The sequence below is a fragment of the Strix uralensis genome, chromosome 14 (assembly GCF_047716275.1).
Source record: "Strix uralensis isolate ZFMK-TIS-50842 chromosome 14, bStrUra1, whole genome shotgun sequence".
Lineage (NCBI taxonomy): Eukaryota > Metazoa > Chordata > Aves > Strigiformes > Strigidae > Strix > Strix uralensis.
The window spans coordinates 19,151,641-19,165,245 of NC_133985.1; the positions used below are offsets into that span (position 1 = coordinate 19,151,641).

General features: G+C 44.6%; 1 protein-coding gene across 1 annotated transcript; it reads right to left on the reverse strand.

The window, feature by feature from the left end:
• Positions 1–402: 402 nt before the first annotated feature.
• On the reverse strand, positions 403–11,704 carry PKD2L2 (polycystin 2 like 2, transient receptor potential cation channel). The gene is made up of 14 exons (XM_074883502.1): positions 11,668–11,704; positions 11,322–11,423; positions 10,962–11,092; positions 9,512–9,765; positions 8,523–8,744; positions 7,699–7,927; positions 6,995–7,165; positions 5,302–5,483; positions 4,051–4,171; positions 3,226–3,327; positions 2,006–2,085; positions 1,846–1,912; positions 943–1,064; positions 403–538 (listed from the first exon to the last, which is right to left on the reverse strand). Exons 1-14 carry the CDS (start codon positions 11,702–11,704, stop codon positions 403–405), a joined length of 1,956 nt encoding a protein of 651 aa, XP_074739603.1.
• Between the last annotated feature and the right edge of the window lie 1,901 nt (positions 11,705–13,605).

Genomic DNA, 13,605 nt, shown 5'->3' on the forward strand with positions numbered 1-13,605 from the left:
GAATTGTTGAGAAATAAGCATTAACCTCGGCAGCAAATGCACTAGCAAAAGAAAGCAGTGGGGGAAGTGAAGGCCAACGGCCCGTGGGCTGTTCTGGGCTCAGAGGAGAGTGAGGAGGGCACAGGATGCTGCCACTGCTCGTGGTGGCACAGCTCTGGCTCACAGCAGCTCCAGAACAAGGCAGAGGAATAAATGTCGTTGAGGCATTTGCAGAGATGCCTATCCAGAACCCTGGCAAGGTTGGTCAGTTCTTTTCAGTTAAAGCAGCACCTGAAACTCTCAGAGAAAAGACCCAGAAGCAACAGTAGTACATCCCTTTATTAACATTCCTGCTTCTCTTATCCAGAAATAGAAAAAAATAGTGGGTTTACTTAAACTGTGTGAAGAGTCGGGCCATCTCTGTTACCAGACGAGCTGCTGCGTTTTACTGTGGCATCTTGCCTGAAGTACCTTCAGTTGTTGCATTCTCTTAACCCTCCTGAGTTGCACATTAGTGTTATTTAATTTGCTCCCCAACCTCATCGTGTACCTGAGGAGCCTAGAACACACAAACACAGCCGCATATCCATGAGACCATGCTGCCCTTACACTTGCATTTGCAACCTTCCTCTTGGTTCACTTGTGTCAGCTGCCAGGGGTCCCAGCCCTGAAACATCCCCCTCCCTGGGCTGCCACAAGATGTTCTAGAAGAGTGGTAATATTTCAAATTCTTCTCCCACCTCATTCTTGACTAATGTCCTTACAGGCTGCTCTACTAAATTCTTTTGTTTCCCTCTTCCCTCCCTGAGGGCAGCTGTTGTCAGCCACTGTAAGAGCACATAAAATATCTTAAAATCACTGACCTTTGTGTCTCTGGGGTTGTCCCTGGGTGAGGGTTTCAGCTAGGGGTAACATCCCTGGGGATGGGAATAAGACTGCAAGAACAGACGTGCACACACTTACTGCTGAAATTGTGCAGTGGAGACGTAGCTCTGAGCTGTGACTCTGTCCATGTCCTCAGTAGATGGAGGCTTCTCATGGAGTCTTTCCTCCCCTTGCTGTAGCTTTGATAAACTCAGATGGCTCTATGCAACACCAGAGGGATTTAAAAAAAAAAAAAATCACAAAACTAGCCCCTGGGACACGTCCTGTGGGGAGGGGGCATGCATGCAGGAAAAGATACATGGCAGCTTTGGGGAGAAAAATGTTCTCCATCTGAAAGTTGATTTTCCTTCTGTCCTTTCCAAAAAAACAGGATTGAGGAATACATACTTCTTTTCAGAGTTGGGACTGCAAGCATGGTGGCTAGTAATGTTTACAGCTAGCCAAAGGGCCTTTCCCTCTCTTGTAGAAGTGATTTTTTTTTTTTTTTTTTTAAATAAATTTTTAGAAGTACTTGCACAGGCTTACCCCAGATACGGAACACCAAAGTCTGCTGGAAACCTTTTTGTAAAGTAAAAGGAAGCTACATAATCTTCCTTCTTGCTGTAGATGCAGCCTATGACCCAACAGATTGTTGTAAAATGTGTTTGTTTTCCATACAGCTGTTTCTGTTTAACATTTGGGCAAATGTCCAGCTCACAAGTTTATACCACTGCTAAGACACACTGACCTCACCCTGCTGCCAGCTCTGCTAGCGTAGTGTATGACCTTGCCTGAACAAGCTTTCATTTGATGTTTTGGGTGTAATTAGTGATTTTTCTTTATAGGTCTAGCTTTTGCTATTCCTGTGATGTTAAAAATAGTATCCTGTGGAGAAACAGCTTTTATAAGTAACAGTGGGGACAACTGTGACTCCTTTTGTATTATTCAACTTGGGAAATATAATCAGCAGTTTCTAAGAATATAGGAAAGAATAAAGCCTACCTTTTCACTAGCGCTGTTGCCATTGGAAAGCTCAGAACTATCCCTTTGAGTGGCTGAAAATTCCTTGCTTGTTGTTCACACGAATGAGGAGAGAGAGAAGTCCTGTGAGAAGAGGTCTGTGCTCGGTGCAGGGGGGTAACAGCAAAGGCCGAGATCTTACCTGTCCAAGCTCTCCTCTGCTGCATTTGTATCCATCTGCGGTTTCTTCAGCTTGAGCATGACAAGGACCTTATTGCAACCCTGAACGTAGACAGGGGAAGTTGGGCCTGTTAAAGGGCTTGTGTGTAACCAGAGACACTTTTGCACAAGAATTTGAATGCAAGGAACAAACTGTCAGCATAAGGCCTTGGCAGTTAAACACAAACCTCACCAGTCCATTGCTTTCTTTGCTCCCTTAGCTCAGAGAACTCACCCTGCTCTATCTCAAATTTGTCATGAAATCCCTGAAGGTAATAGCCAACCAAAGCCAGTAAGAGTTTCTGTTTTCAGGCATATTCCGTTTAATCTTACTGTAGTCCTGGGTAAGTAAGACTGAGCTTGGGTGGGGGCATCTAAGCTGTGCTGTTGCTGACCAGACCGCTGTATCCTGGCCAGGGACCTGCCTTCCTTCTCTGTAATGAAAGCCAGGTGCTGCAGAAGCAGCAGAACTTGTCTCTGCGCTGCTCATAAAACCCTACAGGGAGATTCCACGTAGATACAGCTGCCAGCCCTCCTCTGCCGCGCACTCAGGGCTGGCCAACTTGGAGCAGCACAGTCGGAAGGCGCAGGTCTCCCATCCCACGCCCAGCTCAAGCTGATTGATCTCCCTGGAGATGCTGAATTCCCCAGTTTAAGTCAGGTTTTGAGGCGGTCCCAGCAACAGGACTGCACGCAAACTGTCTGGCTTCAGCGTATGCGTTTGGCAAGTCATAGTTTCAAGCTGAACTGAAAAGGAAAGATTTGTTCCTCTTTGGTGCTCATTTCTGGCACGTAAAAATGGTATGAACTTTGTGGAGTTTTAAAGGTATGTATTTCTGCTTCTCTGCATGAGAAGATCTTAAGTTTCTCAGTTTGGAAGAGCAGCAACAGTAAGCTCTGAAGAAAGCTGATGATGGGATAGATCACAAACCAGGCTGGCCTTAAATAATGCTTTTAAAAAGGAGAAGGTAGGTCCCTTGCACCCGAACTCCTACGCTACGCTCAGCGTTAGGCGCTCCTGCAGGTTTGTGTTGTGGAAGGATGTCTGTACCTGCCAAATGTTTATTTAAAGTGAAAAATCAAATACTGCATGCTCTTAAGTGGTTACGGCCCAGCTGTTTAAGGCTCTTTGCTATTGATGTAGCTTAGAACTCCTTCTCTTATCTTGAATTAAATGAGGCACTGACAGAAGTGTTTACTTACCTGTCTGAAGAGGTCTCCGAGCTTAAGTTCTTGACTGGGTATCGCTTCAAAGGCTGCTTTGACTTCTGAATAGGTGTAATTTATAATAGCCAAAAACACGTTCTGCACAGAAAGGATGCAGTTAGATATTTGTTTCTGGAAACTGCGTTTATATTACGCTAGGGCTGTTGTTTTGGGGCTGTTCTATGCTAGGGTACCTAACTAATGGAACTGAAGGACTTTTCTGGGTGCAGATGTGCTTCTAATGCAGTTAAATTATCTGATAATCTTAGGGTCTTAGAGAATATTTTTGGGAGACAAATAATTTATTTCCTATCTGCAGTATCAACTAAAAGGCCCAGTTCTTTGGAGGTAACGCATTTCCTGTTGTCTACTTGTAGCTTTTTCAAATGGTGTTTCAATCTGAAGTAATTAATGAAACCATCAACCTAACTGATAAAGCCAACAGTCCCATCAAAGTCTCTCTTTAACCTTCCTACCTGACAAGGCTGACATTACAGAGTTTGGAAGAGCACCCAATTAAGTTTTCAGAAATTAAAATCTCAACAAATGGGTGGTTCAACAGAGCGAAAGGTGCAATGTGCTTGTTTTGTGGTCCAAAAGCCCCTTTCGTGGCTGTTTGGAGGAAGGGAGAGCAGCGCAGTGTCTTGCCCGCTGGGAACTCCTGCAAAAGGGTTCGGACTGTCGCTCTGCCCAGGTGTGCTGAGGGGCAGCCAGGGCCAGCCCACTGCCACCCTGGGGTGGAAAACACTGTCTCACAGCACTGTGCCACAGTTCTTCTCTACTGCTTAGGCAAAAGGGTAAGTATTTTAAGATGGTACCTACCAGCAACACGAAGAACACAAAGAATACAAATGTGATGAAGTAAATAGGTCCAAGGACTCTGTTTGCCGATTCTATGGTGTGAAAATTAAAATCTCCCAGCACAATACGAAACTGTGTAAAGCTGGGAGTAAAAAAAATACCAGAATGAGGTTGACTGGCTTCTCCTAAAGAGAAGTATTATAAACATTATTTTAAAAAAGCAATAGGTGCAATTGAGAGTGATTCACCATTACTTAAGTCACTGAAATCAAAAGGCAAGCCAGGATAATATAGCAATGGTAAATTGGGCATTTAGCATATATTTGTGAATTTGAAAGTACAAAGGAATTTTTAAGTGGCTTGTATGAGAAAATACTTTCATTTCGGATAAATTACCTGTTTGTTTTTTTTTTTTTTAACGTTATTTCCCTTCTGTTCAAGCTCCATGATCCCTTATCTTAGTACAGAAGGTAACAGTATAGGTCCCTATGTGCCCTTATAGGGGATTTTATTCCTAGCTAAGACAAATAAATACTTATTTCTCTGTATTGCAGCATCTTGGAACTATCTCACATTTTCCTGGTTTAGAAGTGCCTTAATTTTACATGAAAAGCTGATTTCAAACAACCTGGCACACTAAATCTCTCCAAAGTTGTAAGAAACATAGCCATGGGCCAAATGCACACTGCAGGTGACAGGTTAGGGTTGCTACAGGGTGTGAGGAGCTGGCACCTGGAATTGATCTGATGTTGCAACAGTGAGTGGCTGAAAAAATTCTGGGGAAGAAAGTAACAGAGCCAGCAGATGGGATCTGGGGACTCTTGGTTGGATGTTTTCTTAGAAGGGCAGCAATTCCTGTTTGCAAACGAGCTCAGCTTGTGCCTTGAGCCTCTTGGGCCTCAAGCAGTTCTGTGGTTTTCATGCTGGGGGCTGTGTCACCTACCCAGTGGCACATCTGCTGGGTAGTTTCCCATTCCAGCTTTTGAAAGAGGCCAGGCCTGCCCGACTGCCCAGGGGCCTGCTTACACACAGCCCAGTCGCATTGAGAGCTGTGGGGACTAACAGTTTATGCTTCCCTGACCTGCTTAATGTATGTGTGGTCTCTTCTGAACATATGAAGGCTTTTGGAAACAGATTGTAGAGCCAACAAAATTGGTTTTACTCTATGAAATAAGCTTAAGTGTTAGAGACCTTAAGTTCTGCTTAGCAGAAACTGGTTTGCACCTGCACCAACTGGGGGTTTTGTATCAAAAAGTTTAGAAAGTAGCATACATGCAGTTTTGGAAACTGGAAAACTCTTCAGCTTGTGACCCGAAGGCCAAATAGCCTAACTGGGCATAGGCAAAGAAAATGGTGAAGAATATGATGGCAAATCCAGTGAGGTCTTTGGCACAGCGAGATAAAGTGGAGGACAGCTGCGTCATGGTTTTGTTAAAGTTTACATATTTAAATATCTGCAAGAGAAAAGAACTTATTGTTATTGGGGGATCAAAATACATTGCAACTTCTGAACAGAATTTCTGGAATGTTGTATGTAATCATAATTTACAGGTTAAGTCTTACCTAGAAATAAGTTGCGTGGTATTTATCTGTAAGGAGAACTGGGATTGGGTGTGTTTCTGGAGAAGAACAATGTTCTGCAGGGCAGATACGCTCATGTGCCAAAGCTAATAGCGTGCAGACAGGACTTTGCTGGCTACAGGTACGTGTATCAGCTCTAGCAGAATCTGGGCCCTCGTCAAGGAGGCCGCAAGCCACCCCACCTTCCTGCGTCCGAGGATTCCCCAACGGGCTGAGCTGGTGAGGAGCTCTCTTTGGGTCTGAAACAAGGCCTGAACAAAAGCCTTGTTCAATGACGGTCATTAATTATAAACACAGTTGTGCTAGTAAATGAACAGTAATCAGTCTGAGGGGAGGGGGATGCAGGGTGGAGGTGCAGCTGGGGTACAGAATGGACATAACGAGGAAGACTGTCCACTGAACTGGTTAACAGCCCCTGCTCCCTAACAGCTTCTTCCTGCAGCCTTGGCCTTGGGAGGTGAGGGAAGGCCAAAAGCCCCTTTCGTTTAAAAGGACATGATTTTCCATGATAGCTTATGTTCAGGTATGTGGGGCATGACATAAAGTGTGATCTCTTCTGGCAGATGCGAGCACCTCCCCTGCCTGTTTCACAGCTGCTTTGTGCTGGGTGTTTTACAAAGCCCTTAGGGGAGAGTGGGCCTGTGCGCAGTGCGGGGCCAGGCAAAGCTGTGGGAGGTTTCACCCAGTCACCGGGAACACCGAGGCCACCCAGACCAAAGTCACTGATGTCTGCTGGGTGCAGACCCCAGCCCGGGCCAGCAGGGTCTAGCAGATTAGGGGCAGTGGCAAGCAGACATGCAGGACTGGTTTGGCCCCAGAGCACCTGGTTAGGAACAAAAGTAGCCACTAATCTTAGAGAAGTTGGCTACTCTGTCCAGAGGTCAGCAAATCTATTTGCAAGTAAGAATGAAATTAAAGGTGTCCCAGCAAAAAGCTCCTTCTGAATCAAGTTCAGACACATTTTGCCTTCCTCTGCAGTTAAAAAGTAGCAACTGTTTTCATAGCTTTTGGATACAAAAGCTATGAATAGCTTCACCTATTACAGCCATGCCGTCTGTATAGGTCAGGCTGTGACCTGGATAACATTGGGTCTAGGAAAAGACTGAGTCTGAGGAGGCTGTTTGGCCATGGTGATTTCCCAGCTGCTCCAATGCAGACAGCTGCCCCTATGCAAAGTCTTTTTTCAGATGGGCTTGGAATTTGTGTGACCCATGTTTATGAGAAGGAGGTAATTTTAAACTCTTCTGGAATCTTATAAACAAAATTCTCTTTTCAGCCCTACCTTTGCAATTCACCCATGAATATGTACAAGTGAACATTCATGCTATGCTTAGAAACATGATTCCTGAGTACAAAAAAAGGGAAAAAAAGCCCAAACCAGTACCTTTATCCAAGCAAAGAAGACATTGATAGCAACCATGTTGTTGTAACGGACTTGCCAGAATGCAAGGAAATAGAAGTCTGGATATACATGGTCATCAGACAGCAGCTCTTCCATTAGCAGGGACACTTCTACAGTGCGGTAGATGTTGAAGGCGATGGCAAGCACAGAGGTCTGAAGGAAAGCAGAAGCAAGTGAAACTGAAGCCCAGCTACAGCCCCTCTCTTCACCCTTGTCACTTTGCACAGGAAAGATTGTACCGGTTTCAAAAGGCCCTTGGTTAGATTTGAAGAACCTGAGCTTTTTGGATGTTTTGTCATAAGCTGTATATATGATAGTACTATTAGCCAAATCATTTGTAATTGTACTGTGGTAATTCTGGGTTTGTGCTATGTAACATGCTGCATACATTCTAATTTTACCGTGTTAGCTCTTTTATGCACTAGTGCTTCACTGCTCTGCAAAGATTAAGGCTAAAACAAACATGGTGGATAATGAGTAGACAGGATATGGAACCGCAGCAAGTTGGCAGCAAAGCTAGAAAAGAGTTTGAGTGTGCTGAACCATGGTGGGCTGTGTGGCTGCCTCAGTGTAGGACATTGGGTGACTGACTCTAACCAGACTTGGGCTGTCGTGGCTCGTTGGCTGTCTATCCAGCGCCAGCCTAGGCTGGCAAGCACAGAGGTGAAAGTCAAGGGGTAGCTCACCCCCAGTAGCAGCAATTCCAGCCAGTTCCAGGCACTTCTGAAATACTCCTTTTTCAGTTCTACCATTTTTATAGCTTCCTGGATTATGAATGTAATGATAAAGAGGCAAAAGACGATTTCACAAGAAGCCAGGAAGTAATCATAATATGTCACATATCTGAGGAGCTTCACAGAGTAGATATGTGAGGAGGTGAGGGCACCCCCAGTAGCAGGGAACTCTGCCACCAACCTGAAAAAAATGGGGAGACCGATGTTAGTTACCATCCCTTTAAATCACCTCAGCCCTTAATTTTCTAATATTAATTATTAAGACATTAATAGTATGTTACTGGAACTCCTACAGCTGTAAGATCTTCTTGTAAGGGCTACACTAAGTCCCCCATGTATTACATAGTAGGGAAGGTTGGGGGAAAAAAGAAGCTCTTGGGATACCCAAGCTATGGGTTGGTTAAAAGCCTTTAAAGAAACTGTGTCTCAAAGAGCAAACGTTCACCCTACCCTGGGTCTTTTCCTTCCACTAGCTGACAAGAGGACTAATAATCCAGTCTTTGACCTTGCAAAAGGCTATGAAATCTATTCCAACAGACAGCAGCAACCAGCTGTACAGACCAGACACCAACTATTCACAAAAAAAAAAAAAAAATTCTGCATCTGCTCCCTGGACTAACTGAATTTCTGCATTTTTATTGAACTACTGTCTTGCCAGCTGCTACCTGAGAAACATGGTTACAGAGGCCTGAGGTGACCAGCTTTTCCTTGTGTCCTCGGGGAAGCATCATGCCTCAGTAAACTGGATTACAGATGTACTAAAGGTAAGAACTCACTTGATTACACAGAAGAGGTTTAAGTTAGCGTTATATGTTGAGAAGTCGATAAATACAACCCTGGTTCCTCTAGTGAGCCAGCTGTTCTGCCTGAGAAATGCCAACTTCTCCATGCTCTCCTGCTTTGATCTAGGTAAGGTGAACATATATCCTCCATTGTTGTACAAGCTCATAGATCCCCAGTACCACGGGGATAGTGAGGAGGCCGAGGTGTATTTCCATCTGTCGGAAATGGGAAAACAAAGCTGTTCAGCTTAGGGAACCTGGACTGAAGGAAGCTTTAACTTTTATTTGATATAATCCTTGTTGTTGTGTTCTTCTGCATCCACAACTGACCATTTAAGTCAGACCTTTAAAAAACCACTTTTCTTTACATGGAGTATGCTTGAGACATACGACCTTAAAATATTCCCATTTCCCTTATTTGCTAAATACTCAGTACATTCACAAAACAGCAATTGGTTATGAATCTGGATTTCACCCAACGTGGGCCAGACAGTTTATCATCTTAAAAACTTTATAGGTAAATGAAATATTTCTGGTTTACATAGTTCATTATTACTGTGGCATGTTCACATGTTCTTTCATTGGGTTAAATGAATGCTAAATGAAGTGTGCGAAGCACGCCTTTTGGCTCTGTTTCCAGAGCATTTTAACATGACTCCAATTTATAAACATGGGATTTAAATTCAGGCCTCATATAATTGAGCATTTCTTCAGAGATGTTGGTGGAGATAGGCCCACTAACATGTGCTCCTGCTGAACTGGGCTCGCTGTTTCCAGTTCTTCCTGTCTCTCTGCTATAGATTTCCCATGCCAAATTCCCATCTATAGCGTTGGCACAAAACCAAATCCATGGTTTATTTCAATGTAAACAAGAGAAAAACTCAACTAATTGCATGCGTGGTTGTTACTAACTGAAGAATACTGGTATTAAGGATTCGGTTAGGTTTTCAAAAACATTTCTGAGCTGAAGGAGGATGACTTACTCGGATCCGTTCCCTAGGCCGAAGTCAGACCTGTCTTCAGCTCGATAATGATAGTCACTGTAACAGTCTTCTATAAAAGTATGGAAATATGGGTAGATGGCGCAAGAGTTGTTGCGTACTTTCAGCTGGCGAATCTGGGCTACGCCCAACAGCAAATTCTCATAGTAAATATAGCTCTTGTTCTGGGGGGTTAACGTTGCGTTGTTGTACCATTTGTCCCAGTAGAGTCCATCCAACAAGGGTCCCTCTGCAAACTATACATACAAGTTTCAAAAGTTTTAAATACCAACATTACCCCACTTTTTAGCATACAAATCTCTACAGGGTTCTCAAGTTACTTACAGCTAGAGTCTAAAGCTAGAATACAAACAATTCCCACCCATATGCTGTCTTATAAATACGATATATTTACATCTTTTCGCTATGAGACAATTCTATTCCCTATGCAATTCTATCAGAGATGTGTAATGGGATTAATTCAGGGTAAGACTATAACATACGTCTGTTTGGGTTTCATTGAAAAATTCTGCTGAATTCTAAACAAATATGTTTAAACACAAACATTATATGTTGTTTTAACAAAATCTGTTATCTTAATCTCTGAAGACCTGCTTTGGGATATTTCTGACTAGGCTTTTAGTCATCTGAATCTACATGAAGAAGTATTTTTTTTGAAGGAGTGGTAAAAAAATCCCTCTTTTTCTAGGTGTTTCTTAGATGCAGGTAAAGAGCATTAAATGTGTGGAGAACATTATTCTGAGTACAAAACAACATACCCCCACGGTCTGAGCATGTATTATGACCATTTCTAGTACATCAGCACGTACATTTTATAGCAAGGGCTCATTATTTTACAGACTTGCAATGACAGACACTGTGATAAGAGGGTGTGTGCAATTCTTCCAAATGAATTGTTATAACTAGGAATTTCCATTTTTAAGGAAGAGTAGGATGAGAAACTTTGCCTTCTGCTGTCACTTGGGCAATGCTGGTAATTTTTGGGAAGTCCTCCACCTAGTATTGGAAACAGAGATAAATGTTTTGCAATTGTCACTGAAATATGATGTAATGTAACAGCACACCAGGTGAACCAAATAGTGCATTTTCCTGGCTGTCCCAGTGGAAATCATAAATGCTTTTTTTTAACACCTGAAAGTCAAAAGAACTGTAAAGCTGAAATCTTTCTGGTTTTATTGAAGCTTTTTTCAGACCAAGCCTAATATTGATAATATGATGCGGCAATTAATTGGCCTATTGTTTTCCTCGACTGATTATTCGTAAGTATCAGTATCATTGTTTGTACCCAGAATTTCTCCAAACACATTTTAAGAAGTTATTTACCTTTCTTCAGCTGAAAGCACAGCTAGCACGTGGTTTTTAGGAGACTGTATTGCTTCGAATTAACACTTGTTTGCTCTCTCAGAAAACATATTTTTAATGAAAGCCTTACCCTCCAGAAATCAGCTCTGCTCCTGATATTGCTGAAACCGCTACTGTCATCCCCAGAGGAGGGCTCCAGGAAGACATAGGACATGACTCTGTTCAGGAAGTACCTTTCCATGTTCACCATGCCAAACGTCACTGGAAAGAAGGGGCAAAGAGGGGATGCTTGAAATCAGAGGATGCCCACAGCTTCTAACCTTGCTTCTCTGCTTCAGCTGTCGTTAAGTCACGCTGCTAGAAGGCAGCAGTCTGAGCAATTTCGACTGAAGTGACACTTTTGGGTGGAAGACAGGAGTAAATACTGAAAGAGGCACAGCCTGCACATTAATTATTTGTTAACAGCCACCTCAGTCATTTGATCGCTTACCTATACAGAGGTTTATCAGGAAAATGATGTAGATGACCAGCTCCCGCAGGGTTGTTTTCAGTTCCACCTCGCTGCTGTAACTGATCCGGGATTCCATGGCACCTGTGGGGGAAATGGCGGCGGGGGCTGAGAGGAGACAGAGGCCAGAGCCCTCCGTCCCCGGCGAGGCCCGCAGCCCCCTGCTGTCCCCCAGGGAGGCTGGGTGACGAGGCCCAGGCAGCACCGTGAGGCCCCGGGGTAACAGCAGCTGAGGGGGAGCCGGGGCCGAGCCCTGAGGGGAGCCAGGGCTGGGGCCTGAGGGGAGCCGGGGCCGGGGCCTGAGGGGAGCCAGGGCCGCCTCACTCACCTCTGCTGCTCAGCCGTGGGTCCACCGCGGGCTCCATAGTGGCCAGACTGGGCCGGGGCAGCTCCCGGCGCTCTCTGCTTTGAATCCCAACGGACCGAGCCTGTCCTGGTTTGGGCCAGGATAGAGGTAACTCCATGGGCTGAAAGGGAAGTAAACAACTGGCCACGTGGCAATTTGCTACCAGCTGAGTTCAAACCACAACAGCTTTTGGCGCCCAATGTGGGGCATGAAGTTTGAGATAATGACAGAATGGGTAACAATGTTGATTTCTTGTCTCCTTAAGATTTTATCACCTAATTTGCATTATGTATTTCCCATGCTGTTGCTCACAGTCCGTGAGAGTTGGGTTAAGATCTTGTTTTTGCTGTACTGTGTGATGCTCATCTATGACAGGGTGCTGTCATCGGCCCTGGGGCTATTTACAATTGTGTTTGAGGAATTCAGGAATTTCAGATACCTTTGGAATGCTGATATTAACATGGTCGTTTTATTGCTAGGAGCTAGTGTGTTCCTGCATGTGGTTCAGGTTTTGTTCAGGGTTAAGCAACTATTTAAGAGTATCACCTGGAAACCTACACCAAGATTGGAGAATTACGAGTGGATGGGAGTGTGGAGTAGCATGGGCAAGTACCTACAACAGTGGGCACCTCCAGTGTATTGGAACTTCACTCCTACACAAGTGCAGAATCCTGAAGAATTAGTAGAATATTTGGAAAAAGTATGTTGTCACCCAGGTAATTTCAGAGAGGCACAGCTCACTGCAACATGCTGGGGCTTAGCCCACGCTTACCGAGTGCTATTAAACACTGTTCAGCACCTTCAAGAGGAAGAGAAGGGCTCTGCACCTGGTAACCAAGTAACAGACAGTGCAACCACTCCAAAGTCCACAACGGAAACTGCAGCCACTACAACCCCGACCACAGGTGCTGCAGCTGAACCAGAGGATCAACCCATGACAGTGTCAGTTGCTCCCATACAGAAGAAGAAATACACAAGAAAATCCCCTCGCAGTGTACAGGGTGATGATGAACCAGGCCCATCACGAGAACAAGAGGAGGAGGCAGAGCCAGGGATAGTCACCCGATCCTTATCCCTGGGTGAGTTGCGAGACATGAGAAAAGATTTCAGTCGCCATCCAGGTGAGCAACTCGTTACCTGGCTGCTCCAGTGCTGGGATAGCGGGGCCAGCAGCGTGGAATTAGAGGGCAAGGAGGCAAGACAGCTAGGATCCCTGTCGAGGGAAGAGGGCATTGACAAAGCCATTGGAAAGAAGACACAAAATCTCAGTCTCTGGAGGCAACTCCTGTCAAGTGTGAGGGAGAGGTATCCCTTCAAGGAAGATTTTGTATGCCGTCCAAGTAAGTGGACCACTATGGAGAGAGATACTCAATACTTGAGGGAGCTAGCTGTGCAGGAAATGGTTTACTATGACCCAGATAATGCCCAGCTACCCACAGATCCAGATGAAGTCCAATGCACCCGTCCCATGTGGTGGAAGTTTATACGGAGCACACCCTCATCATATGCCAATGCATTAGCACTAATGGACTGGAGAGATGAAGAGGGACCAACTGTGGATGAACTGGCTCGCCGACTACGACAATATGAAGAGAGTCTCTCTTCCTCCCTTGTCGCGGCTGTGGAGAAATTATCTCAAGATTTCCAGCAATTTAAAGAGGACATGTCCTACTCCCCACCTGCACGGACTAGAATCTCGGCTATTAGGAGCAGTCGTTTCTCTACTCAAGGAAACTGGTACACACCACGGGGGAAGCTGTGGCATTGCCTGTGTGACTATGGAGAAGACATGAAGTAATGGGATGAAAAACCTACTTACCTCCTATAGAAGCAGGTATGTGAGTTGGAAGGAGGAACAAGTACAAAACAGGGTTCTTTTAGGAGAAATGCCGCTCTGGTTTCCAGTAATCAAGTGCCCAA